Source organism: Heterocephalus glaber, unplaced genomic scaffold (assembly GCF_053883595.1).
Source record: "Heterocephalus glaber isolate CG9 unplaced genomic scaffold, H.glaber_assembly_v1.0 deba00001428, whole genome shotgun sequence".
NCBI classification, from domain to species: Eukaryota; Metazoa; Chordata; class Mammalia; order Rodentia; family Bathyergidae; genus Heterocephalus; species Heterocephalus glaber.
The window spans coordinates 891,215-916,882 of record NW_028258293.1 but is presented as its reverse complement, the minus strand read 5'-3'; the positions used below and the strand labels follow the sequence as shown (position 1 = coordinate 916,882).

Sequence of the window (25,668 nt, the reverse complement as noted above, 5' to 3'; positions counted from 1 at the left end):
TCACCGGGTGAAAACAGCTGTCCAAACGCCCAGCAGAAGCAGAGCTGCGTGGAGGACGCAGTGGGCCCGAGTGTGGTGAGGCTCGAGGAAGGACCAGCAGACACACTGGAGGTCAGCAGGCTGCTGGTGGGGACCCCGGAGGTAGGGACGGTGCCTGGGGTGGAGGCAGGGGGCCTGAAGGAGCCGGTGGCTGGCGGAGGGCCTGCCGTGGTGGTCAGCACTGGGGTGGTGCCTAGAGTACTGAGAGGGTGGGAAGTCACAGGCACCGCTGAGGAAGCGCTGCTGCTCAGGGGCCACGGCGTCCATGGCGCGGAGGTGTGTGGAAGGCTGCTGGTGGAGGCGGGAGGCACAGAGGGACTCTCGGAGGTGATGGGGAGGCTGGCACTTCTCCAGGTGCTGGTCTCTGTGGAGAAGCCTGTCCCCGTCCACCTGCTGGTGGCCAAGGTGGTCAGGGTCTGGGTGTAGAGACTAGGCCACAGTGTGAAGGTGGGAGACGGCATGGTGGGGCAGTGGCTACGGTCGCAGCAGAGCACACGCACGTTGTAGTTGAAGCACATAGTGAACATGCCTGTCTGGTCCTCATTGCGGCACACCAGCCCAGTCTGCAGGCTGCAGACCACCACCTGCCCAATCTGGTCGATGCTTACCTCTGGGTAGTTCTCCGCCCGACACTCAATCTTCTCAGGTGCTAGGCACATCTTGCCCCCTGCGGCCCTGATGTTGTCGTAGGTCTCCACATCCCCACCTGGGACCCCCGACGTGGGGAAGTCCACATCAAACCACTCTGTCCACTGGCACTTGGGCTGGCAGCCGGTCGTGCCCTGCCTGGTAGTGGCCTCGGTTGTGGTGCCTAGAGATGTCTGCATCCTGCGTGTGCTGACCTCGGTGTAGGGGGTGGATGGCCGGTGTGTGGTGGTCGTTTGCACCAGGCTGGTGACCAGAGGTTGTGTGGGGACAATGCTGGCAGTCAGGGGAGTGGTGGCCGTGCTCAGTGTGGTGGTGGCCGTCTCCTCTGTGGTGCTCAGTGGTGTGGTGGTGGCCGTTCTCAGTGTGGTGGTAGCCGTCTCCTGTGTGGTGTTCAATGGCGTGGTGGTGGCCGTGCTTAATGTGGTGGTGGCTGTCTTCTGTGTGGTGCTCAGTGGTGTGGTGGTGGCCGTGCTCAGTGGGGTGGTGGCTGTCTCCTGTGTGGTGCTCAGTGGTGTGGTGGCTGTCCTCAGTGTGGTGGTGGCCGTCTCCTGTGTGGTGCTCAGTGGTGTGCTGGTGGCCGTTCTCACTGTAGTGGTTGCTGTCTTCTGTGTGGTGCTCAGTGCTGTGGTGGTGGGCGAGCTCAGTGTGGTGGTGGCTGTCTCCTGTGTGGTGTTCAATGGTGTGGTGGTGGTCGTGCTCACTGTAGTGGTTGCTGTCTTCTGTGTGGTGCTCAGTGGTGTGGTGGTGGCCGTGCTCAGTGTGGTGGTGGCCGTCTCCTGTGTGGTGCTCAGTGGTGTGGTGGTGGCCGTGTTCACTCTGGTGGTGGCCGTCTCCTGTGTGGTGCTCAGTGGTGTGGTGGTGGCTGTGCTCAGTGTGGTGGTGGCCGTCTCCTGTGTGGTGCTCAGTGGTGTTGTGGATGTGCTCAGTGTGATGGTGGCTGTCTTCAGTGTGGTGCTCAGTGGTGTGGTGGTGGCCGTGCTCAGTGTGGAAGTGGCCGTCTCCTGTGTGCTGCTCACTGTGGTGGTGAGTGTCTCCTGTGTGGTGCTCAGTGGTGTGGTGGTAGCTGTTCTCACTGTGGTGGTGGCCGGTTTCTGTGTGGTGCTCAGTAGTTTGCTGGTGGCCGTGCTCAGTGTGGTGGTGGCCGTCTCCTGTGTGGTGCTCAGTGGTGTGGTGGTGGCTGTGCTCACTCTGGTGGTGGCCGTCTCCTGTGTGGTGCTCAGTGGTGTGGTGGCGGCTGTGCTCAGTGTGGTGGTGGCTGTCTTCAGTGTGGTGCTCAGTGGTGTGGTGGTGGGCATGCTCAGTGTGGACGTGGCTGTCTCCTGTGTGCTGCTCACTGTGGTGGTGAGTGTCTCCAGTGTGGTGCTCAGTGGTGTGGTGGCTGTGCTCACTGTGGTGGTGGTCGGCTTCTGTGTGGTGCTCAGTGGTTTGCTGGTGGCCGTGCTCAGTGTGGTGGTGGCCTTCTCCTGTGTGGTGCTCAGTGGTGTGGTGGTGGCCGTGCTCAGTGTGGTGGTGGCCTTCTCCTGTGTGGTGCTCAGTGGTGTGATGGTGGCCGTTCTCAGTGTGGTGGTGACCGTCTCCTGTGTGGTGCTCAATGGTGTGGTGGTGGCCGTGCTCACTCTGGTGGTGGCCGTCTCCTGTGTGGTGCTCAGTGGTGTGGTGGTGGCTGTGCTCAGTGTGGTGGTGGCCGTCTCCTCTGTGGTGCTCAGTGGTGTTGTGGCTGTGCTCAGTGTGGTGGTGGCCGTCTCCTCTGTGGTGCTCAGTGGTGTTGTGGCCGTGCTCAGTGTGGTGGTGGCTGTCTTCAGTGTGGTGCTCAGTGGTGTGGTGGTGGCAGTGCTCAGTGTGGAAGTGGCCGCCTCCTGTGTGCTGCTCACTGTGGTGGTGACTGTCTCCTTTGTGGTGCTCAGTGGTGTGGTGGTGGCTGTGCTCACTGTGGGGGTGGCCGACTCCTGTGTGGTGCTCAGTGGTGTGGTAGTGGCTGTGCTCACTGTGGTGGTGGACGGCTTCTGTGTGGTGCTCAGTGGTTTGGTGGTGGCTGTGCTCAGTGTGGTGGTGGCCGTCTCCTCTGTGGTGCTCAGTGGTGTGGTGGTGGCCGTGCTCACTCTGGTGGTAGCCGTCTCCTGTGTGGTGCTCAGTGGTGTGGTGGTGGCTGTGCTCAGTGTGGTGGTGGCCGTCTCCTCCGTGGTGCTTAGTGGTGTTGTGGCCGTGCTCAGTGTGGTGGTGGCTGTCTTCAGTGTGGTGCTCAGTGGTGTGGGGGTGGCAGTGCTTAGTGTGGAAGTGGCCGTCTCCTGTGTGCTGCTCACTGTGGTGGTGACTGTCTCCTTTGTGGTGCTCAGTGGTGTGGTGGTGGCTGTGCTCACTGTGGTGGTGGCCGTCTCCTGTGTGGTGCTCAGTGGTGTGGTGGTGGCTGTGCTCGGTGTGGTGGTGGCCGTCTCCTGTGTGGTGCTCAGTGGTGTTGTGGCCGTGCTCAGTGTGGTGGTGGCCAACTCCTGTGTGGTGCTCAGTGGTGTGGTGGTGGCTCTGCTCAGTGTGATGGTGGCCGTCTCCTCTGTGGTGCTCAGTGGTGTTGTGGCTGTGCTCAGTGTGGTGGTGGCTGTCTCCTGTGTGGTGCTCAGTGGTGTGGTGGTGGCTGTGCTCAGTGTGGTGGTGGCCGTCTCCTCTGTGGTGCTCAGTGGTGTTGTGGCCGTGCTCAGTGTGGTGGTGGCTGTCTTCAGTGTGGTGCTCAGTGGTGTGGGGGTGGCAGTGCTTAGTGTGGAAGTGGCCGTCTCCTGTGTGCTGCTCACTGTGGTGGTGACTGTCTCCTTTGTGGTGCTCAGTGGTGTGGTGGTGGCTGTGCTCACTGTGGTGGTGGCCGTCTCCTGTGTGGTGCTCAGTGGTGTGGTGGTGGCTGTGCTCGGTGTGGTGGTGGCCGTCTCCTGTGTGGTGCTCAGTGGTGTTGTGGCCGTGCTCAGTGTGGTGGTGGCCGTCTCCTCTGTGGTGCTCAGTGGTGTTGTGGCCGTGCTCAGTGTGGTGGTGGCCGTCTTCTGTGTGGTGCTCAGTGGTGTGGTGGTGGCTGTCTCCTGTGTGGTGCTCAGTGGTGTGGTGGTGGCTGTGCTAAGTGTGGTGGTGGCCGTCTCCTCTGTGGTGCTCAGTGGTGTTGTGGCCGTGCTCAGTGTGGTGGTGGCTGTCTTCTCTGTGGTGCTCAGTGGTGTGGTGGTGGCTGTGCTCAGTGTGGAAGTGGCCGTCACCTGTGTGCTGCTCACTGTGGTGGTGAGAGTCTCCTGTGTGGTGCTCAGTTGTGTGGTGGCTGTGCTCACTGTGGTGGTGGTCGGCTTCTGTGTGGTGCTCAGTAGTTTGCTGGTGGCCGTGCTCAGTGTGGTGGTGGCCGTCTCCTGTGTGGTGCTCAGTGGTGTGGTGGTGGCTGTGCTCACTCTGGTGGTGGCCGTCTCCTGTGTGGTGCTCAGTGGTGTGGTGGTGGCTGTGCTCAGTGTGGTGGTGGCCGTCTCCTCTGTGGTGCTCAGTGGTGTGGTGGTGGCTGTGCTCAGTGTGGTGGTGGCCGTCTCCTGTGTGGTGCTCAATGGTGTGGTGGTGGCCGTGCTCACTCTGGTGGTGGCCGTCTCCTGTGTGGTGCTCATTGGTGTGGTGGTGGCCGTGTTCACTCTGGTGGTGGCCGTCTCCTCTGTGGTGCTCAGTGGTGTGGTGGTGGCTGTGCTCAGTGTGGTGGTGGCTGTCTCCTCTGTGGTGCTTAGTGGTGTTGTGGCCATGCTCAGTGTGGTGGTGGCTGTCTTCAGTGTGGTGCTCAGTGGTTTGGTGGTGGCAGTGCTCAGTGTGGAAGTGGCCGCCTCCTGTGTGCTGCTCACTGTGGTGGTGACTGTCTCCTTTGTGGTGCTCAGTGGTGTGGTGGTGGCTGTGCTCACTGTGGTGGTGGCCGACTCCTGTGTGGTGCTCAGTGGTGTGGTGGTGGCTGTGCTCACTGTGGTGGTGGCCGTCTCCTGTGTGGTGCTCAGTGGTGTGGTGGTGGCTGTGCTCACTGTGGTGGTGGACGGCTTCTGTGTGGTGCTCAGTGGTTTGGTGGTGGCTGTGCTCAGTGTGGTGGTGGTCGTCTCCTGTGTGGTGCTCAGTGGTGTGGTGGTGGCCGTGCTCACTCTGGTGGTGGCCGTCTCCTGTGTGGTGCTCAGTGGTGTGGTGGTGGCTGTGCTCAGTGTGGTGGTGGCCGTCTCCTCTGTGGTGCTTAGTGGTGTTGTGGCCGTGCTCAGTGTGGTGGTGGCTGTCTTCAGTGTGGTGCTCAGTGGTGTGGGGGTGGCAGTGCTTAGTGTGGAAGTGGCCGTCTCCTGTGTGCTGCTCACTGTGGTGGTGACTGTCTCCTTTGTGGTGCTCAGTGGTGTGGTGGTGGCTGTGCTCACTGTGGTGGTGGCCGACTCCTGTGTGGTGCTCAGTGGTGTGGTGGTGGCTGTGCTCACTGTGGTGGTGGCCGTCTCCTGTGTGGTGCTCAGTGGTGTGGTGGTGGCTGTGCTCAGTGTGGTGGTGGCCGTCTCCTGTGTGGTGCTCAGTGGTGTTGTGGCCGTGCTCAGTGTGGTGGTGGCCGTCTCCTGTGTGGTGCTCAGTGGTGTGGTGGTGGCTGTGCTCAGTGTGGTGGTGGCCGTCTCCTGTGTGGTGCTCAGTGGTGTGGTGGTGGCTGTGCTCAGTGTGGTGGTGGCCGTCTCCTCTGTGGTGCTTAGTGGTGTTGTGGCCGTGCTCAGTGTGGTGGTGGCTGTCTTCAGTGTGGTGCTCAGTGGTGTGGTGGTGGCAGTGCTCAGTGTGGAAGTGGCCGTCTCCTGTGTGCTGCTCACTGTGGTGGTGACTGTCTCCTTTGTGGTGCTCAATGGTGTGGTGGTGGCTGTGCTCACTGTGGTGGTGGCCGTCTCCTGTGTGGTGCTCAGTGGTGTGGTGGTGGCTGTGCTCAGTGTGGTGGTGGCTGTCTCCTCTGTGGTGCTTAGTGGTGTTGTGGCCGTGCTCAGTGTGGTGGTGGCTGTCTTCAGTGTGGTGCTCAGTGGTGTGGTGGTGGCAGTGCTCAGTGTGGAAGTGGCCGTCTCCTGTGTGCTGCTCACTGTGGTGGTGACTGTCTCCTGTGTGGTGCTCAATGGTGTGGTGGTGGCCGTGCTCACTCTGGTGGTGGCCGTCTCCTGTGTGGTGCTCAGTGGTGTGGTGGTGGCCGTGTTCACTCTGGTGGTGGCCGTCTCCTCTGTTGTGCTCAGTGGTGTGGTGGTGGCTCTGCTCAGTGTGGTGGTGGCTGTCTCCTCTGTGGTGCTTAGTGGTGTTGTGGCCGTGCTCAGTGTGGTGGTGGCTGTCTTCAGTGTGGTGCTCAGTGGTGTGGTGGTGGCAGTGCTCAGTGTGGAAGTGGCCGTCTCCTGTGTGCTGCTCACTGTGGTGGTGACTGTCTCCTTTGTGGTGCTCAGTGGTGTGGTGGTGGCTGTGCTCACTGTGGTGGTGGCCGACTCCTGTGTGGTGCTCAGTGGTGTGGTGGTGGCTGTGCTCAGTGTGGTGGTGGCCGTCTCCTGTGTGGTGCTCAGTGGTGTGGTGGTGGCCGTGCTCACTCTGGTGGTGGCCGTCTCCTGTGTGGTGCTCAGTGGTGTGGTGGTGGCTGTGCTCAGTGTGGTGGTGGCCGTCTCCTCTGTGGTGCTTAGTGGTGTTGTGGCCGTGCTCAGTGTGGTGGTGGCTGTCTTCAGTGTGGTGCTCAGTGGTGTGGTGGTGACTGTGCCCAGTGTGGTGGTGGCCGTCTCCTCTGTGGTGCTCAGTGGTGTTGTGGCCGTGCTCAGTGTGGTGGTGGCTGTCTTCAGTGTGGTGCTCAGTGGTGTGGTGGTGGCTGTGCTCATGGTGGAAGTGGCCGTCTCCTGTGTGCTGCTCACTGTGGTGGTGACTGTCTCCTGTGTGGTGCTCAGTGGTGTGGTGGTGGCTGTGCTCACTATGGTGGTGGCCGGCTTCTGTGTGGTGCTCAGTAGTTTGCTGGTGGCCATTCTCAGTGTGGTGGTAGCCGTCTCCTGTGTGGTGCTCAGTGGTGTGGTGGTGGCCGTGCTCACTCTGGTGGTGGCTGTCTCCTGTGTGGTGCTCAGTGGTGTGGTGGTGGCTGTGCTCAGTGTGGTGGTGGCCGTCTCCTGTGTGGTGCTCAGTGGTGTTGTGGCCATGCTCAGTGTGGTGGTGGCTGTCTTCAGTGTGGTGCTCAGTGGTGTGGTGGTGGCCGTGCTCAGTGTGGAAGTGGCCGTCTCCTGTGTGCTGCTCACTGTGGTGGTGACTGTCTCCTGTGTGGTGCTCAGTGGTGTGGTGGTGGCTGTGCTCACTGTAGTGGTGGCTTGCTTCTGTGTGGTGCTCAGTAGTTTGCTGGTGGCCGTGCTCAGTGTGGTGGTGGCCGTCTCCTGTGTGGTGCTCAGTGGTGTGGTGGTGGCTGTACTCACCGTGGTGGTGGTCGGCTTCCGTGTGGTGCTCAGTGGTGTGGTGGTGGCCGTGCTCACTCTGGTGGTGGCCGTCTCCTGTGTGGTGGTCAGTGGGGTGGTGGTGGCCGTGCTCACTCTGGTAGTAGCCGTCTCCTGTGTGGTGCTCAGTGGTGTGGTGGTGGCAGTGCTCATTGTCGAAGTGGCCGTCTCCTGTGTGCTGCTCACTGTGGTGGTGACTGTCTCCTTTGTGGTGCTCAGTGGTGTGGTGGTGGCTGTGCTCAGTGTGGTGGTGGCCGTCTCCTGTGTGGTGCTCAGTGGTGTTGTGTCCGTGCTCAGTGTGGTGGTGGCCGTCTCCTGTGTGGTGCTCAGTGGTGTGGTGGTGGCTGTGCTCAGTGTGGTGGTGGCCGTCTCCTGTGTGCTGCTCACTGTGGTGGTGACTGTCTCCTTTGTGGTGCTCAGTGGTGTGGTGGTGGCTGTGCTCACTGTGGTGGTGGCCGTCTCCTGTGTGGTGCTCAGTGGTGTGGTGGTGGCTGTGCTCAGTGTGGTGGTGGCTGTCTCCTCTGTGGTGCTTAGTGGTGTTGTGGCCGTGCTCAGTGTGGTGGTGGCTGTCTTCAGTGTGGTGCTCAGTGGTGTGGTGGTGGCTGTGCTCAGTGTGGTGGTGGCCGTCTCCTGTATGCTGCTCACTGTGGTGGTGACTGTCTCCTTTGTGGTGCTCAGTGGTGTGGTGGTGGCTGTGCTCACTCTGGTGGTGGCCGTCTCCTGTGTGGTGCTCAGTGGTGTGGTGGTGGCCGTGTTCACTCTGGTGGTGGCCGTCTCCTCTGTTGTGCTCAGTGGTGTGGTGGTGGCTGTGCTCAGTGTGGTGGTGGCTGTCTCCTCTGTGGTGCTTAGTGGTGTTGTGGCCGTGCTCAGTGTGGTGGTGGCTGTCTTCAGTGTGGTGCTCAGTGGTGTGGTGGTGGCAGTGCTCAGTGTGGAAGTGGCCGTCTCCTGTGTGCTGCTCACTGTGGTGGTGACTGTCTCCTTTGTGGTGCTCAGTGGTGTGGTGGTGGCTGTGCTCACTGTGGTGGTGGCCGACTCCTGTGTGGTGCTCAGTGGTGTGGTGGTGGCCGTGCTCACTCTGGTGGTGGCCGTCTCCTGTGTGGTGCTCAGTGGTGTGGTGGTGGCTGTGCTCAGTGTGGTGGTGGCCGTCTCCTCTGTGGTGCTCAGCGGTCTTGTGGCCGTGCTCAGTGTGGTGGTGGCTGTCTTCAGTGTGGTGCTCAGTGGTGTGGTGGTGGCTGTGCTCAGTGTGGAAGTGGCCGTCTCCTGTGTGCTGCTCACTGTGGTGGTGACTGTCTCCTTTGTGGTGCTCAGTGGTGTGGTGGTGGCTGTGCTCACTGTGGTGGTGGACGGCTTCTGTGTGGTGCTCAGTGGTTTGGTGGTGGCTGTGCTCAGTGTGGTGGTGGCCGTCTCCTGTGTGGTGCTCAGTGGTGTGGTGGTGGCCGTGCTCACTCTGGTGGTGGCCGTCTCCTGTGTGGTGCTCAGTGGTTTGGTGGTGGCTGTGCTCAGTGTGGTGGTGGCCGTCTTCTGTGTGGTTCTCAGTGGTGTGGTGGTGGCCGTCTTCTGTGTGGTGCTCAGTGGTGTGGTGGTGACTGTGCTCAGTGTGGTGGTGGCTGTCTCCTCTGTGGTGCTCAGTGGTGTTGTGGCCGTGCTCAGTGTGGTGGTGGCTGTCTTCAGTGTGGTGCTCAGTGGTGTGGTGGTGGCTGTGCTCATGGTGGAAGTGGCCGTCTCCTGTGTGCTGCTCACTGTGGTGGTGACTGTCTCCTGTGTGGTGCTCAGTGGTGTGGTGGTGGCTGTGCTCACTGTGGTGGTGGCCGGCTTCTGTGTGGTGCTCAGTAGTTTGCTGGTGGCCGTTCTCAGTGTGGTGGTAGCCGTCTCCTGTGTGGTGCTCAGTGGTGTGGTGGTGGCCGTGCTCACTCTGGTGGTGGCTGTCTCCTGTGTGGTGCTCAGTGGTGTGGTGGTGGCTGTGCTCAGTGTGGTGGTGGCCGTCTCCTGTGTGGTGCTCAGTGGTGTTGTGGCCATGCTCAGTGTGGTGGTGGCTGTCTTCAGTGTGGTGCTCAGTGGTGTGGTGGTGGCCGTGCTCAGTGTGGAAGTGGCCGTCTCCTGTGTGCTGCTCACTGTGGTGGTGACTGTCTCCTGTGTGGTGCTCAGTGGTGTGGTGGTGGCTGTGCTCACTGTAGTGGTGGCTTGCTTCTGTGTGGTGCTCAGTAGTTTGCTGGTGGCTGTGCTCAGTGTGGTGGTGGCCGTCTCCTGTGTGGTGCTCAGTGGTGTGGTGGTGGCTGTACTCACTGTGGTGGTGGTCGGCTTCCGTGTGGTGCTCAGTGGTGTGGTGGTGGCCGTGCTCACTCTGGTGGTGGCCGTCTCCTGTGTGGTGGTCAGTGGTGTGGTGGTGGCCGTGCTCACTCTGGTAGTAGCCGTCTCCTGTGTGGTGCTCAGTGGTTTGGTGGTGGCTGTGCTCAGTGTGGTGGTGGCCGTCTTCTGTGTGGTGCTTAGTGGTGTGGTGGTGGCCGTCTCCTGTGTGGTGCTCAGTGGTGTGGTGGTGGTTCTGCTCACTCTGGTGGTGGCCGTCTCCTGTGTGGTGCTCAGTGGTGTGGTGGTGGCTCTGCTTACTCTGGTGGTGGCCATCTCCTGTGTGGTGCTCAGTGGTGTGGTGGTGGCTGTGCTCAGTGTGGTGGTGGCCGTCTCCTCTGTGGTGCTCAGCGGTCTTGTGGCCGTGCTCAGTGTGGTGGTGGCTGTCTTCAGTGTGGTGCTCAGTGGTGTGGTGGTGGCTGTGCTCAGTGTGGAAGTGGCCGTCTCCTGTGTGCTGCTCACTGTGGTGGTGACTGTCTCCTGTGTGGTGCTCAGTGGTGTGGTGGTGGCTGTTCTCACTGTGGTGGTGGCCGGCTTCTGTGTGGTGCTCAGTAGTTTGCTGGTGGCCGTTCTCAGTGTGGTGGTGGCCGTCTCCTGTGTGGTGCTCAGTGGTGTGGTGGTGGCTGTGCTCACTCTGGTGGTGGTTATCTCCTCTGTGGTGCTCAGTGGTGTTGTGGCTGTGCTCAGTGTGGTGGTGACCGTCTCCTGTGTGGTGTTCAATGGTGTGGTGGTGGCCGTGCTCACTGTGGTGGTTGCTGTCTTCTGTGTGGTGCTCAGTGGCGTGGTTGTGACCATTCTCAGTGTGGTGGTGGCCGTCTCCTGTGTGGTGCTCAGTGTCGTGGTGGCCGTCTCCTGTGTGGTGCTCACTGTGGTGGTAGCCGTCTCCTGTGTGGTGCTCAGTGTGGTGGTAGCTGTCTCCTGTGTGGTGCTCAGTGGTGTGGTGGCTGTGCTCTGTGTGGTGGTGGCTGTCTTCTGTGTGGTGCTCAGTGGTGTGGTGGCTGGCCTCAGTGTGGTGGTGGCTGTCTCCTGTGTGGTGGTCAGTGGTGTGGTGGCCGTGCTCACTGTGGTGGTAGCTGTCCCCTGTGTGTTACTGGCCGTAATCAGTGTGGTGGCCATTGGGGTGTTGGTGCGCAGGCTCTTGCAGTGGCTGATGTCATCACAGCACAGAACGCGGATCCTGTAGTTGTAGCACATGTGGAACACTCCCTCCTGTTCCTGGTTGTGGCACACGAGGCCGAAGCTGAGGTTGCAGTGCACGTGCTGTCCTAGCTCCTCGGGGTCTTTGAGGGGTAGTTCTGGGCCCGGCACTCGATGTCCTCAGGCTGTGGGCAGAGGGCTCCCCCCGCAGCTCTGATCCTTTCGTAGGTCTCCATGTCTCCCCCGGCCCTCTCAGATTTGGGGTAGTCCACGTCGAACCACTCTGTCCACTGGCATTGGGGCCGGCAGGTAGAGGTACTGGGGGCAAGGGTGCTACTGACCCAGTCAGTTTTGGGTGTGGCTGATGAGCGGGACCTGGTCTGTAGGGTAAGCTCTGTGGTCAACAGAGAGCTGAGTGCCGTGGATGTGGTGATCCCTCTGCTGGATGAGGTCAGGGTGGGGCTGGACAGGGCCCAGGGAGTGGTGAGTGTTGTTGTGGAGGTAGGGGGAGCTGGGGAGGAGCTGCAGGGCACAGGATCACAGCACAGGACCCGCAGCTGGTAGTTGTGGCAGAGTGGGGGGCTCTGCTCACTGTTGAGGCAGATCAGACCCTTGGCTGGATCACAGTCCACCTTCTGGCCCAGCTCTTGCAGGGGTGACCCTGGGAACTGCTCCGCACGGCACTCGATGGCAGCAGGTGCCAGGCACAGTGGGTACCCCTGCTCCCTCAGTCTGGTGAGCATCTCGAAGTCCCCACCTCCCATGCCGGGCTCTGGGTGGTCCCCATCGAGCCAGGGGGACCAGCGGCAGACCTTTCGGACACACACGGTAGAGGCGGTGGGAACGGAGCCTGCAGAGGGTGGAAAGACCACTCAGCCTTGTGAGGGGAGGAGGGGGCAGGCCCTCACCCCCGGGCTGGCCCGAGGCTTGGTGGGGCTGTGTCTTTCTGAAAGACAGGGCCTGGCTGCAGTCTGCAGAGCACTGCTGGAGGAGGGGTCTGTGGCATGGGCAAGAAGGGATCTGGGGAGCTTTGAGGGGCCGGGGCAGTGTCCCCAGTCACTATGCTGGGGGATCCCCAAGACAGGCACCTGCCTGGGAAGCAGGCAGATGCCAGATGAACCCAGGCAGCAGCACCAGATCCCCACAGCTTTCATCCCTTGCCAGACATGGGACGTGTCCCTGGGGTGCAGCTGCCTACCTGTGGTGGGGAGGACGTTGGAGGTGGTGGTGAAGGTGAATGGTGTGGTAGACGGGGTTCCGGGACACTCCACCACCCTGCGGATAAGGGTCCCGTTGTCTCCACAGATAGCCGTTAAGCAGGCGCCAAGGCCATCAGTGGTGTTGTAGACGAGGTCTCCGTAGCTGTAGGTCCGGTCCTCATAGGTGCACGTGCAGGCTGGGGGCAGCAGGGACCAGGTCACTTGGGGCCTCCCAGCCCAGACTCCAGTCCCATCCCTGGCCCCTCCTTACCCTCGAGGCTGTGAGTGCACTGGAGGCCATCTGGGGTGCAGCGGCTGGGGGAGAAGGCAGTGAGGGCATGCAGCAGCTCTGCCCCACCCTGCCACCCCGCTGCCTGCCCCGTCCTCACCAGCGCTGGCAGTTCTCAGCCGTGGGGACCTGTGCTTCGATGTCGTAGTACTTTCCATCCTCACTGTAGCAGCCGCACTGGGCCACACACTGCATCTGGTCCTCACTGAAGAAGGGTTGGCTAGGCGGGCACTTAGGGTAGCAGCCTGGAGGGGGCGGTTCACTGGGCCGTTGGCCCTCTCGGAACAGGACAGGGTGCTCAGGGAAACCCTCCCCGCCCCAGTTCGGACGCCTCCCAGGATGCACCCTCACCTTCAAGCCCCGGCAGGTCAACCAGGCAGCGGCCACTGGGGTTCCGGCAGGTGCGCAGGCAGGGCGCCCCACAGGGCTGGTAGTGCCACTCGCACTCCCCAGTGGGGTTGTAGTAGTCGCAGAACAGCGCTGGGCACAGAAGGCAGAGGCTCAGGGGGCACCTGCCAGGCTCCCTCCCCAGCAGGTCACTCGGGGCTCTTTCCCCAGCCTGGTGTCAGGGCCCCACCCTTGAGCTCCTTGTCAGGAGCTGCCCTCTGGCTCACACAAGTCCACACCTGCACGTGGACGGCACACACACACGTCAGGCACACATGTCCAGCATCTGAGTGTGGCCATGTGCCTGTCAGCACCGGCCACCCTGCCCTTCAGCACCACGGACAGAGCCCCACTCACGGCAGATGTCGGGCGTCCTCCAGGACACGCACACGCCCACGTCGTGGCAGGCCTGGGCGTAGGCGGCCACAGCAGTGCAGAAGCACTCGCAGTCGCCCCCCGAGTCACAGGCGCACGCATCACGCACACAGGCCTCGTAGTACTTGGTGGAGTCGACCTGAAGGGGGCAGAGGTGTGGCTCAGGGAGGCGGCAGCATCCACCCAGTCAGGCTCACCAGGCCTGGGTGATCCCTGGAGCAGTTGCAGGCCACGCCCACACCGGCGATCTGAGATCCCTGACCCCAGGGCAGCGGGTGCCTCAGTGTGCCCTGAGCCGAGCTGCACCCAGCACCACCTCTCCAGCTTCCCGGGGTCCTTGTCCTGTCCACCTGCCCACCTGCCTGCTCGGCCACGTCTCTGCCTGTCTGCCTACCCTCCTGTCTGCTTGCCCCCCTGCCTAACTCTCCACCTGCCTGCTTGTCTACCTGCCCATCTGTCTGCCTGCTCCCTATCTGCCTGTCCACCTGCTAACCTGTCCATCTGCCTGTCCATCCACCTGCCACCTGTCCACCTATCTACTCATCCACCTACCCACCTGCTCACCTATCTACCTGACCTCCCGTTCACTGTGAGCAGTTACTTCTCCTTGGATTCTTTTATCACTGAATCTTATTGTGTGGCATACAGACTGCCACTGGCTGATCATTGCATCCTGGTCATCCTCTGCCCATGTGCCCGACCTGCTCTGTCCCTGCATGCCAACCACTGTCCCACTCTGCTTTCCCACTGGCTGAGTCCTCCTCTGCTCCCCATCGGCTCTCTGCGTAGCGCGCCCCCCCCCCCCGCCCTGAGCCTCTCTTCTGAAGGTAAACTCCCTGTGGAGCTGTCCCTATTCACAGCAGCAAGCCTGGCCCAGGACACACCCCACCACAGACCTGGTGGGCATCCTGAGGATGTGGTGGGATGGGAGCCTGACTACCAGACCCCACACGTCCCCAACACGAATGGCCACCTGCCTGTCCTGGTGAGCGAGAGCCCTGGCCCAGGCTGTTCCTGGGCAGAGGGCGTGGAGGCACCCCATCCTCACCTGTGCCACACAGCAGCCTCTGAAGCTGAGGCCAACTGTCAGGCCACAAGGGACCTTCCCAAAAGTGGACCAGGGTGGCCAGGGGCCTCTACCACCTGCTCCAGGAGACAGGTGCAGAGAGGGATGGGCTTACAGTACAGGCAAAGCAGTTGAGCACCAACTGCACCTCTGTGAGGGGCTCCCTTCATCACTGCCCAAGGTCCTGACCTAGGAAGCCTGTCCCTGCCTGCGTAGGCCCTTGAGTCTTTGCCGAGGCACAGGACATGGCTTTCAGAAGCCTCTCCTGAAGGCCGGTCCCACTTCCCCTGGGAGCCCTGCCAACCTCCTGTTCATGCTGTAGGGTTGTTAGGTGAGCTCTGTGCCAGGGACAGGGAGGTCCAGACCCCGTTCCCCCAGAGCAGGAGGCAGCTGCCAACCCCTTGGCCCTCCCTGCCAAGCTGGAGCCCTGGGCCTTTCTGGGCCCCACCTGGGAGCGGCAGGCGGCGAAGGTGGCGCTGTTGATGATGCTGCACTGCCTCTGGGCCCAGCCCTTGCGGTATGGGTTGGCCGTGCAGGGGTCCTGGGGTGCCCTGGCATCTGGGCAGGTGGGCGAGAACTTCCAGCTGTTTCCGAACTCCAGCGCGTCGCTCACCACGGCCTGGCTGCGCGTGGTCAGGTCGTTGATGGCATTGTCATCGAAGTTCCCACACAGGCCACAGACCCTGCCCTGAAGGAGGAGGGAGACGTGGAGCATGTCAGCTGGGGAGTTGATACAGAGCCCATGAGGCAGCACCCGGGGACTTCCTGGAACCAGGAATGACAGGGTGTTGGCCAGGCACATGGGCGGCTTCTGCCCTTGGAGAGCCCTCTGCCACGGTGAGGTCAGCAGGCAGAGCTGGCTCTCTACATAGTGCTGCAATGCTTCCCTTGGTCAGCACGGGCTCAGCATCCCCTCTCAGACCCTGACGTGTGCATGGCCTGCTTGCCAGGGCTTTTCTGAATGAGAACAGAGCAGGGTCCCCTGGCAGGGCTCACCTTGTAACTCTGTGGCAGGCGGATGAACACACTGGTCTTCCGGTCCCAGGACACAGCCATCCCGCTGCGGGTCTCAATGACCAAGAAGATGCCCATGTAGCGGACCTTGTAGGGCAGGTCGCTGCTCTGCCCCCTTTCCACCACCTTGAAGCCCCCTTCATGGAGGATCAGCTCATAGCTCTGTGGACAGAGACACATAGGGGCTGGAGGAGCTGGGGACCCACGGATGCCAAGCCTGGCAGGGATTCCAGGGGCCTGGGGTTTGTGCTGTGAGGGGCATGGCCAGAGGCAGGCTTGCTGGGAGTAGGGGAGCCTTGTGCTGGAGGGGAGACCCCACAGCTTGCTCCATCCAGTGCTGTACCCTCAGCTGCTCTGGGGCTTCTGCCTCTTGTGGCTGGATGTGCGTGCCCTGAGCATGGTGGGGTGAGCCATGGCTTCAAGGGTCTCTGAATAGCTAAGCCCCAGAGCCTGGGACGCAACCCAGGGAAAAGCGTCTTTGCAGATGAGAGGGCTAGACCGTCCTCAATGATGAGGGGGCCTTAACCCCAGTGACAGGGAGTGGGTTGGACAAGGGGCGGCAGCCACGAGGAGACAGGTAGGGTGGAGGGGTGTGGCCCCTGACTGAGCCTGTTGGGGTGTCGGTGATCAGGTCACCCGAGACCCAGGCTCGGTCACTCCTTGTGGAGCCCTTTGTGCCTGGGGCCAGGAGATGCTCCTCACGGCCACGTGTGTCCCACCTCCACGAAGATCTTGATGGCCTTGGAGCAGGTGGTCCCCGTGGTTCCGCAGGGGACGTTCTCGGTGACGATGCGGAAGGTCCCCTTGGCGCTGCCGTTGCCCCTGCAGTAGTCCTGGAGCGGGAAGAGACGAGGCAGTGCTGCCATAGGCCGATCAGCCAGCCAGGGCTGGGGGCCGTGCGAGGGGACCGCGAACCTGGGCCAGCGTGTACTCGCAGCTGCCTCCGAAGCTGTAGCGCTCGCCGTCGAAGGTGATGAAGTGGCCGTCCCCGTAGGCCACACAGGTGCCCAGGCAGGGCCGGCTGCTGCACTCCCAGCGCCGGTTCCTGCAGGTGCTGGGGGAGGCTGTCACGGTCACTTCCCAAGACCCCTGTGCCACCTGTCACATCAGGTCGAAGGCCAGCCCCACTGCCACCCCAAGTCCCTGCGGTGGCTCCCTGCCCGGCCCCTGCGGCCCGAGACACACCAGGTATTGCAGCCGACGCGGATGGTCTCCCGGGCCGGTAGCTGGCCTCGTTGTGCATGCAGGGACAGTCCTCCGCGGCCACGCAGCCCCCACGCCCGTCGGACACCAGCCCCGGGGGGCACACGCAGCCCGAGATGCAGTGTGTGCTGAACTGTGGGACACGGCTGGTCGGGACTGGGAGCATGGCCTACTCGCTGGTCCCCCAGGCTCCCAGACCCCAAGGCAGCGGACACTGCCCATCCTGGGGATGACAGGGGCAGCCATGCAAGCAAGAAGCACTGGGGTCAGTAAGGCCACAGTCACTGCCTCCAGCAGCACAGGTACCCCAGGGCCCGGGAGCTCAGAGCCACACCCTCCGGCCTCCCTGAGCTGGGGGCTGAGCTGGGGGCTGGCCCTGCGGCCGTGCCTGGACTCACGCATTCCACGTCCAGCGTGTGGCAGCTTCGGAGGCACTCGGCCCCAGGGGTGCCGGCCGAGGCATTGCTGCAGTCCAGGTACACCATGGGCGCCGCACAACCTGGGGCCAGAGCACACGGCAGGCCAGGCGGAGATGAGCTGATCCTGCCAGGGCCAGCCCAGCACCTGAGTCCCCGGTGCCCTGCCTCCCTCACCATGCCCGGGCAGGCGGGCAATACCTGGGCTGCTCTGCAGCAGGGCTCCCAGGCAGCTTAGCTTCCCGCTCGCACACGAGCTACGAGAGAAGACTCACTACATGCAGTGTTCTGGTGGTCCTCACCCATCACCCCGCACCGGGCCAGGACCACACTGCTGCTGAGGTCTCCGTGCCAGCCCAGTCCGGAGAGGTGCCAGGTGGCAGAAGGCAGGGGCTGGGGCCAGGGGCAGGGGCTGTGGCCCTCAGCTCGGGCTAAGCTTGGGAGCTGGAGTGGCCCCCAAAGACCAAGTGCTGAGGGCTTGGGCCTCGGTGGGGTGCTGTGGGGGGCAGCAGAGGATTTGGGGCCCCAGCCCCTCCCATCTCTCCTGCGATTTCCTGAACGGGGTGAGCAGTGTGGCAGCCACGTTCTGCCTCCTGCCAGGGACTGGAACCTCCACTGGAGGTGGGGGAAGGGGCACAGAGACCCCTGGTGTGCACGATCTGCCCCGCAGACCCCACTGGCTGGGAGCAGGCCAGGAGGAAGGTGGCCTGGAGCCCAGGGCCCCTTACCAGACCACACCGTCATCCTGCACCACCTCCCCAGGCGCCACCACGCTGCCACGCAAGTAGCAGGGGCACTCGTGGGCCGGCACGCACGTGCCCGCCTCATCCAGGAAGGTGCCTGCCGGGCAGGCGCAGCCGTCCACGGGCACGAAGGACACGCCGCAGGTGACATCGGCCTCGCTCAGGCCGCGGCAGGTGGGCTGGCAGGCGTCCAGCACGTATGCGTAGCTCTGGGACTTGGGGCAGCTGCTCATGTACTTGGCTGCGGGGGCGGGAATGGAGTGCAGCGTGGCCGGACTGTGAGGCTGCCCACGGGGTCCCCGAAGTCTCCACCCCGCCTGGATGCCCGCCCGGCCCAGCCTGCGGGGCACTCACTGCAGACGCCGTCCCGCCAGCCGCGGAGCAGCACGCCCTTGGCGGCGCAGGCGTGCACGTAGGAGGACAGCGCCGCGCACAGGCAGTCCTCGCTGCGCTCGCAGTTGCACGTGTCGAACATGCAGTTCTGGGGGCGGGCGGCGTGTCAGGGACCCGGCCAGTCCCCCGGCACCGCCTGTCCCACCCCCTCCCTTCCTGCTGGCTGGTGGGGACGCAGGAGAGGGGGCAGGGGCAGAGGTGGGGGGGACCCAGGGCAGCAGCGGGGAGTGGGAAGCCAGAGAGGCGGGGCCGGGGAGGGGAGGGGCGGGGCCCCACAGGACAAGGGCGGGTGGAAGCTGGCTGCGTGGGGGCGTGGAGCGGTGGGGAGGGGCTGAGGCAGGGGCTGGCAGGAGAGGTGGGGGTGCGCCAGGAGGGTGGGCTTGAGGGTGGGCTTGGGGATGGGCTGGGCTCTGTGTTTGGGGACCCTGGGGGGAGTTGGGTGCGTTTCAGGACTTTGGCTTCCAGGATCGTGGTCCTGAACCGTCGTCCTCTGGTCGAATCGTCCCTGTGAAGCCTCCCTGGGGTTGGTGGAGGCTCACTGGGCGGAGGGTTTCACAGGTGGAGCTGAGGGGCGGAGGCCGTGAAGGGAGCCTGGGGCGGCGAGTGGTGTCCTCACAGGAGGGCACCCAAAGGCAAGGGCAGGAAGGGCCTCCCCGGTGCCTCTCCTCCGTGGTCGGACTCCGGGGGTCCCCACACGCCCCGCAGGCTGGGCCCTCACCGAGTGGAAGGGCTCAGGGTTCACGGAGGAGTGGCAGGCAGAGAAGACTCCGGCAGGGTCCATCAGCAGGGCGCACCAGTGCTGGGCGTAGTTCTCTGCGGGGGGAGACAAGGCGCTGCCCTCCTGCCCTCAGGCTGCCCGGCCTCCTCAGGAACCGGGCTGCGAGGCGTGACCACCGCACCGGGGCCTGCTCCCTCCTTAGCCCCGGCCTGGGCCTGGGGGAGAGGTACCGTTCTCCACGCTGAGTGAGCACGGGTCCTCGAAGCTGTTCTTGGCGTTGGGGCAGGAGGCCTGGGTCTTCCAGGTGTTGGCGAAGGCAGCGCCGGTGCCCTCCACCACCCCGCTCAGGGCCGTGAAGTCATCAGCCTGGTTCTGGTTGAAGTTCCCACACAGGCCTGGGCCGGGCCAGGGCATCAGCGGCTTCCTGCCTGGCTGCTGTGCCCTGGCCTGTAGCCCCCGCCGGCACCACCCAGGACAAACCAGGCCTGCTCGGAGCCATCCCAGGTGAGCTGGGTCCCTCTGCCCGCCTGGCCACCCCCCACGTCAGCTGTCCTGGGCCTCCCCATCCCTGTCCGCCCTCACGCTCCAGCCCCACCCCGGAGCTGGCAGGCCTCACCACACATCTGGCCGTGGTGCAAGGGGTCCAGGGCAATGTGCACCTGCATGAGGGGCACTAGCTGCACCTGCAGCTGCAGGCCTAGCCCTGTCTCCACCAGGATGAAGAAGGATGAGGGCTTGAAGACGGTGATGTTGGCTGCGGATGAGGACACAGGGCTGCAGAGGACCAGTGGTGGCCCCACCAGACCCGAGCAAGCCTGAGAGGGTGAGCACACCCTACCCAGGTCTCCTCGGCAGCCAGGGGTGGGACCCCATCACCCCTAGCTAGGCAGCCAGCCCTAAGCTACTCTGGAACTGCCTGAGACCACCAAGAACTCAGCAACGACCCAGCCGGACCCAGCTGGGCTGCCCTGAAGGTGCCCACCTCACCTGGCTGGCGGGAGCCACGTACCTGCCGACACGGGCAGCCGGGTGTAGATGGAGTTCATGAACACAGCGCCACTGGCCTGGACGCGGATGGCCTGGGGAGCAGAGGGGCAGGCTGGGGTCAGTGTCCACCGTCCACTTGGGAGGGGCAGCAGGGACTGCCTGGGGCTGCCCTGAAGGGGGTCCTGGGACTGTCCCTGGGAAGGGGCTGCCCTTGCCCTGGGGCTCCGCCTCTGCCTCTCCCAGCCTGTGGCACGGGTGGCAGGGGCCCTTACCGTGTTCCCGTCATTGAGGCTGAGCGTCACTGCTTTGAGGCAGTTCTCAGTGTCTGTCAGGCCGCACTTCCGCAGCTCAGCCAGCACCGTGAAGGTGCTGTCCGTGCATCTCTGTTAGGAAACGCAGAGTGAAGGGCCCAGTGCAGGGCGGGTGCAGCCCCCGGGGAGCCGGCCGGTCCGCAGGTCTGGGCTTCCCTCTCAGCCGGGGCTGAGTCCACTGATGGCCACTAGGGGACCCTCCCAGGGCAGAAGGGGCCTCACCTTGGACAGGACGTAGCTGCAGTCGCCGTGCACATCGTAGAGCTTCTCATCATAGGTGGAGATGTGGGACCCACCTCGCACGGAGCAGGTGCCTGGGCACGGCTGCTCCTGGCACTGCCACAGCCCCTCAGAGCAGGTGCTGCAGGGAGACCATGAGCGAGAGAGGTGTGGGAGCAGGCGCCCCACCCACTCAGCCCATGAGGAGGTCGGGCCCTACCAGGAGCTGCAGCTGGTGGTGAAGGAGGTCCCAGGGGCAAAGGTGCGGCCGGCATGCGTGCAGGGGCACTGAGGCAGCGGCACACAGCCGGCGTGCGTGATGTCGTCCAGCACCGTGCCTGGGCAGGAGCAGGCAGTGGGCCCGGGTGAGGACCGGGGCGGGCGAGCGCTGTGCTCTGCTGGCCTGGTCCCCACTGAGCCCGGGGCCTCGACCCCTCTCTGCCTCTCTCAGACCCGCAGACCTCTGCCTCCTCACGGTCAGTGTCCACCCACCCTGGACCCTTGGGTGGAAGATGGCCAGGGCCCGCCGCCCGCTCCTGGGCAGGGGCAGGGTGGAGGTGGGCAGAGGGCTCAGGGCCTGCCTGGGGGGCAGAAGCAGCCATCCACACAGTGGTCCTCGCACAGCTGGGAGCGCTGGGGGTTGGAGCAGGTGTCGGTGCAGGGCGAGCCGCACTCCTGGTGCTGCATGCCGGGCGCGCACGTCGGGGCTGCAGGGGGAGGCAGTGCTCAGCGAGGTGCGTCCCACCCTGAAAGCCGCCCTGCCGCAGTCACGCCCACCCCTGCCTTTATGTGCCCCCATACCCAAGGCCACCTGAGGCCACAGCAGTCCTGGGCTCCCAGCACCTCCAGGCCTGTCTTGGCCTCGGCTCCCCCAAATCCTCTCCTCTCCCACTCTCGCTGTGGCCCCTGAGTGGCCCCCTGAGCCCGTCTCCCCAGCCACACACCAGGCCCCCATGTGAACCTGGCCCAGGCCCTGTGGGGCACTCACGGCAAAGGTCGGGGCCCCTCCAGTTCTGCGGCTGGCCCCCCCCATGGGCGCACTGACGGGAGTACTCGGCAAAGGTGGCACAGGGGCACGTGGGGCAGCGGCACAGGTCCTGGGCACAGGCAGCCGCGTACACACTGGCATCCACCAGCCCATTGCACTCAGTGAAGGCCGGGCCAAACAGGATGCGGCGGCAGAAGTCCCCCTGAGGGCACAGGAAGGTCAGGCACCCTCTGACTGCTGGGCAGAATGGCCACGCGTCTGTGTGGGGACCCTGCCCCTTCCAGACAGGGCCAGGGAGCCCCTTCTTCACCTCAAGCTCCTTCCACCTATCCGTCTACATACCCACCCATACATCTACCCATCCACCCACTCATCCATCCGCCCATCCATCCATCCATCCTTTCATCTACCTGGGGTTCCACCCAACTCTGAATTCGCAATTGCTGGGCACAGAGCTTTGCTTGGCTCTGGGGGGGTGACCTAGGACTCTGGACCCCTCATACCCAAGCTCCAGGACACACCTCCCATGTGTGAGGGCACAGGAAGTGAACTTAGGGTCCACCCTGGTGGTGGCTCAGAGAAGAGGGAGACAGAGGTACTCATCTGTCCTCAGGCAGCCCCAGCAGGCTCCATGCTGCTGTGACAAATGTCCTGCCCAGGACCCCAGGCGGTTGATGTGGGGCTGCAGCTCCCAGGTTCCCTTCATGATTTAGGGATCAGGGATTCTGCTGGTTTGGGGGCTCCTGGAGCTTCCAGGCCAGATCCAAAGGAGGTCTGCCCGGCTTCCTCGAGCGGCTCGCTCGGGCTCCTTGCGTGCCCCCGGGTGCACATTTGCTCCACACACAGTCGCTGCACACTTAGCCATGTCCACCCTGGTGTGCGATGTGGAACTTCCCACGGAGGTATCTCACTCCCCCTGCTGCCCTCCTCGGCCCCGACCCCAGGGTACAAGGGTCTTCCCTCAGTGTTGCTGGGAAGGGGACCCTCTCTTGTCTGGTCACTCGGGGCCATCTTCAGGCCTCAGCTCGACTGTCCCTGTCCCACTTCAGCCACCCACAGGCCTCCTGCTGACCCCACACCTGGGGAGGGCGCTCACACCCATCCGTGCAGTTGTCGGGTGGTGAGGGCAGCGGGTCCTGGCACTGCTCCGTGGGACCGTCTAGCTTCTGCAGGTTTCCCGAACTGAAGAGGGCTCAGCCTGGCGTCTGCTGCCCAGGAGAACGTTCAGTGTGGGAAGCTGTCTGGCTCCCTGAGGCTGGACCCCCTCCCAGCTCACTCCAGTCCACCCACTCTGCCCAAACCAGCCTCTCACACGTGGCCCCTGGCCCCAGGCAGCACTCACTGTGCACATTAGAACTCGCCGACATCGGGGAGCCCGTTGAAAGTCTCCGCATAGCCCGCAGGTCTGGTTGGCAACTTGGGGTCCAGCTCCAGCTGGGGGCAGGCAGGGCAGCTCCAGCCTTAGGCCTCTGCCCTGGCTCCCCAACCTCCCACCCTGGGGCCCCTGGGGGCCTGGCGTCCTCACCAGAGCACTGTCCTCTCCGTTCCACAGGAAGGTTAGGACCAGCCGGACATTGACCTTCACGTAGTCACTGCTCTGCTCCACCAGGAGCCCAGCACGGCTGTAGGGCAGGTCCTCCCTAGGGGAGCGTGAGGTCAGGCCCTTGCTGCCCAGGCTCTGGGCCCACTGCCACCCCCGGAAGGAAGGCTGGGCCTGCTCACCGCTGCCCGTCGACCAGGACGGAGCCGTTGGATAGCTCCAGCACCAGCCCCTGTGCCTTGAGCACGACGTGGGTGATGGTGGGCCTGGAGCCTGCGAGGCCCCGGCGCAGCTGCACGTTGAAGTCCTCGTAGGCGGCGCCGCAGTGCGAGGAGAACACGTAGTTGCAGAGGCCGGGGAAGCGGAAGACAGCACCATCGAAGGTCTTGTAGTGGAAGTCGCCCCAGGTGCTGCAGACGCGCCCCGTGTGCGCGGGGTTCAGGGCTGCCGAAAGATAGGAAATGGGTCACTGCCAGGCACCTGCCTCCTGGAGACCAGGCGCCCCAGTGCCCTGCCTCGCTTCCCCAGTGCTTGACTTCCTGGAGCCCCCGACTCATCCCTGGCTCTCCCCGGCCCTGGGGCTGCTGGCCCCCAGGTGGTCAGCAGATTCCACCTGGAGGGCGCCAGCCTTGCTCAGGGACGCCTGGTGTCCACAGGTACCTCATCCCCAGGCCCACAGACTCCCTCCCCGTTTGGCAGGGCAACCTCCTACTTACGGCTCACACTGGGGAAGACGGCGAGGGGTGGGATGAAGGTCAGGCGCCGGGCAGGCGAGGCCGTGGGATAGGCTGCAGGGCAGGGCTGCGTCATGCTGAGCCCGTGGCTGGAGGCACCTTCTCTCAGCCTGCCCACTCCATGCCCACCCTGGGCTGACCAGGGCCTGGGGCAGGGCTGTCCAGCTCCTCTCAGTCCCTGCTGGGCCCTCCTGGGTGCTCCCCTTCTGCCGACCCAACCCAGTCCAGCCCTCGAGCTCACAGAGGTGCGCTCCACCTCTGCCCTGCACCCTGGTCTCTCTGGGAGCCCCAATCCCTGGGCACCCAGCACTGTCCCAAGACAGACCCGGGAGGGCCTCAGGGTGACTCCGCCCGTTCAGCCTGCCTGCGTACCGCTGTCCACCGAGGTGGGCTCTGTGTTCCCCAGGCTCAGCTCTGCCGGCGTCTGGGTCTCTGCAGGGAAAGGGGTGGGAGTCAGCAAAGGAGAGACACACGGCCACCTGACCGGGGTCACTGCCACGGTGGGAGGAGTGTGGCAGGCTCTGGCCTGAGGCTGAGACTCCTCCCCAAGGGGACCTGATGGCGACTCTACTTGCCCTCCTGGTTTGCACATGTGGGGTGGCGACCCTGTCCCATGAGGGACAGGGCAGTGGCCCCGGCCACTCAAGGAAGAAAATGGAATCAGGAAGCAGGCCTGGTCCCAGAACGTGGCCACCCAGGGTTCAGCCCCCTCCCTCCTGCCCTTGGAGGACAAAAGCGAGCTTTGTTGGAAGGACACGGTGGGAGGTTTTCAGGAAGGACTTAGCAGAAACCCAAGATCAGAACCGGCCCAGAACTGGAACCAGGAGTCGGGCAGAGCAGCAGGAGGCGTCAGCCCCAGGATGGCACCCAGGGTGGCCTCCTCCAGCAGCCTTGCCCCAGGGCCTGGACGAGGTGCACCACCCACACAGCTAAAGGGCCGAGTCCCAGCAGCTCCCACTGCTCCACAGGGACCCATATCTCCGGCTGGAACTCATGCCCCGAACCATGGGCATCTTGCTTCCTGTTTGCCTTTCCCACCCAGCCTGCTGACATTTGGAAACCACAGGGCTGGGTTCATCCCTCCTCTTCAGGCCCCACTTGACTTCGTTTCCCAGAGGGCCGGCCACTCCCTCTGTCCTCCCGGCCTGGGCCCACGGCCTCTCCTCCAGCCCGGAGGACGCTGACCAGCTCCCAGCCTCAGCACCACGATGCCTTGACATTGGTCTCCCCACCCAGGTGCCGCCACTCAGGGCCAGCCACTCCCACCACGAGTAGCCTGCGTGTCTGGGCGACTCCAAGGCCACTGTGTGGGCCCTGCCTCCCCGCTGGCTGGGTCTGTGACAGACGATGCTCTCCGAGGCCTCAGGCAGTCAGGCCAGGCACTCGGCCTGGAACAGCTTGGAAGCAGGGGTGCAGCTGAGCCCCACAAGCCAGCCTCCCAGCTGAGCCTCAGGCAGGGCCTCTGAGGACAACGCCCCTGACCACACCCTTCACAAGCAGGGGCTCTCGGGCCGGCTCCCCCCTTGTCCAGGCCAAGCTGGGTAGGGAGCAGAGCCCAGGGCAGCCGTGGCTTTGGTGACCAGGCTCCAAGTCAGCCCAGCCGGCTCATGCTGAGGCTGCCAGCGCTGCCCAGCGGCCACATGTTTCCTGCTAACAGTGAGCATGGCGGGGGTAGGACAGTGGTGGCTTTCCCAGGAATCGCCTGAGGCTGCAGCCCTGCTCACAAGGGCCATGTACCCTGAGATGCCTGGTGGGAGGCAGGATGGCTGACAGGACTCGGCCCAGGCGTCAGGCTGTGGCCTGGGCACCCTGCTCTCTGCTCTGTTCCAGCCTGGCCACCTGGAAGTGGGGTCCACCTGCGGGGAGGCCCCACGGGTCCAGTGTCAACTGAGACCTCATCCATAGAGAGCTGTCACTGCCTCTCTGATCGCCGAGCCTCTCAAGACCCTGGGATGCCAGCCCCTAGCCCTGGTGCACTGCCCACACCTGTCCTACCCCAAGCCCTCCCTGACCCCCCACCCAGGCTGGGCCTCTGAGTCCCTGACACCGCACTCCCCACATGAGACCGTCGAGAGCCCAGAGCTCGCAGTGCTGGGGACACCGGCAGTGGGCAGCAGGATCGGCCTGTGCCCCTCAGCAGGGCCCAGAGAAGGCCCCCCGGCAGGAAAGCATCAAGGTGAGGGGCTCTGGCCTTACCTGCCAGCCGCACCACGAGCAGGGCCACGAGGGCCCAGGCCAGCGCCCAGCTCCTGCTCCTGGTGCCCATCCTGGGGGCTGGCAAGGCAGGCAGGTGGGCAAGGAGGGAATGGGGCTCAGCGCCTGCTCCCCAGGGGCCTGGGCTTATGTAGCAGAACACCTTGGCCCTGTGCCCACTCCTGGCCAAGCAGGGCCGCGTCCATTCCCTGGGGCAGCCACGTGTGTTTGCTCTCGGGGAGGGGCTGTGGCAGAAAGCGGCCCAAGGAGGAAGGATTTGACGCCACCAGATGCAGGTGCCCCC

The 25,668-nt window shown here is 63.9% G+C and overlaps 1 protein-coding gene across 1 annotated transcript in view; it reads right to left on the bottom strand.

Annotated features, from left to right (window-relative positions):
- Window positions 1-25,437, bottom strand: part of Muc5b (mucin 5B, oligomeric mucus/gel-forming) — a 31,646-nt gene extending 6,209 nt beyond the window's left edge. The window contains 36 exon segments of the mRNA XM_087212022.1: window positions 5-4,742; window positions 4,776-9,113; window positions 9,384-10,729; window positions 10,732-11,439; window positions 11,788-11,985; window positions 12,060-12,103; window positions 12,178-12,322; window positions 12,429-12,557; window positions 12,822-12,978; window positions 14,354-14,593; window positions 14,902-15,081; window positions 15,639-15,752; window positions 15,835-15,973; window positions 16,105-16,129; window positions 16,132-16,255; window positions 16,521-16,621; window positions 16,740-16,795; window positions 17,267-17,522; window positions 17,636-17,762; window positions 18,393-18,487; window positions 18,623-18,787; window positions 19,009-19,146; window positions 19,402-19,471; window positions 19,652-19,762; window positions 19,913-20,051; window positions 20,130-20,247; window positions 20,491-20,616; window positions 20,898-21,099; window positions 21,977-22,079; window positions 22,259-22,313; window positions 22,316-22,331; window positions 22,423-22,537; window positions 22,620-22,881; window positions 23,154-23,225; window positions 25,088-25,157; window positions 25,381-25,437. Coding sequence (XP_087068148.1) covers window positions 5-4,742; window positions 4,776-9,113; window positions 9,384-10,729; window positions 10,732-11,439; window positions 11,788-11,985; window positions 12,060-12,103; window positions 12,178-12,322; window positions 12,429-12,557; window positions 12,822-12,978; window positions 14,354-14,593; window positions 14,902-15,081; window positions 15,639-15,752; window positions 15,835-15,973; window positions 16,105-16,129; window positions 16,132-16,255; window positions 16,521-16,621; window positions 16,740-16,795; window positions 17,267-17,522; window positions 17,636-17,762; window positions 18,393-18,487; window positions 18,623-18,787; window positions 19,009-19,146; window positions 19,402-19,471; window positions 19,652-19,762; window positions 19,913-20,051; window positions 20,130-20,247; window positions 20,491-20,616; window positions 20,898-21,099; window positions 21,977-22,079; window positions 22,259-22,313; window positions 22,316-22,331; window positions 22,423-22,537; window positions 22,620-22,881; window positions 23,154-23,225; window positions 25,088-25,157; window positions 25,381-25,437 — 15,079 coding nt within the window.
- Window positions 25,438-25,668: the final 231 nt, after the last annotated feature.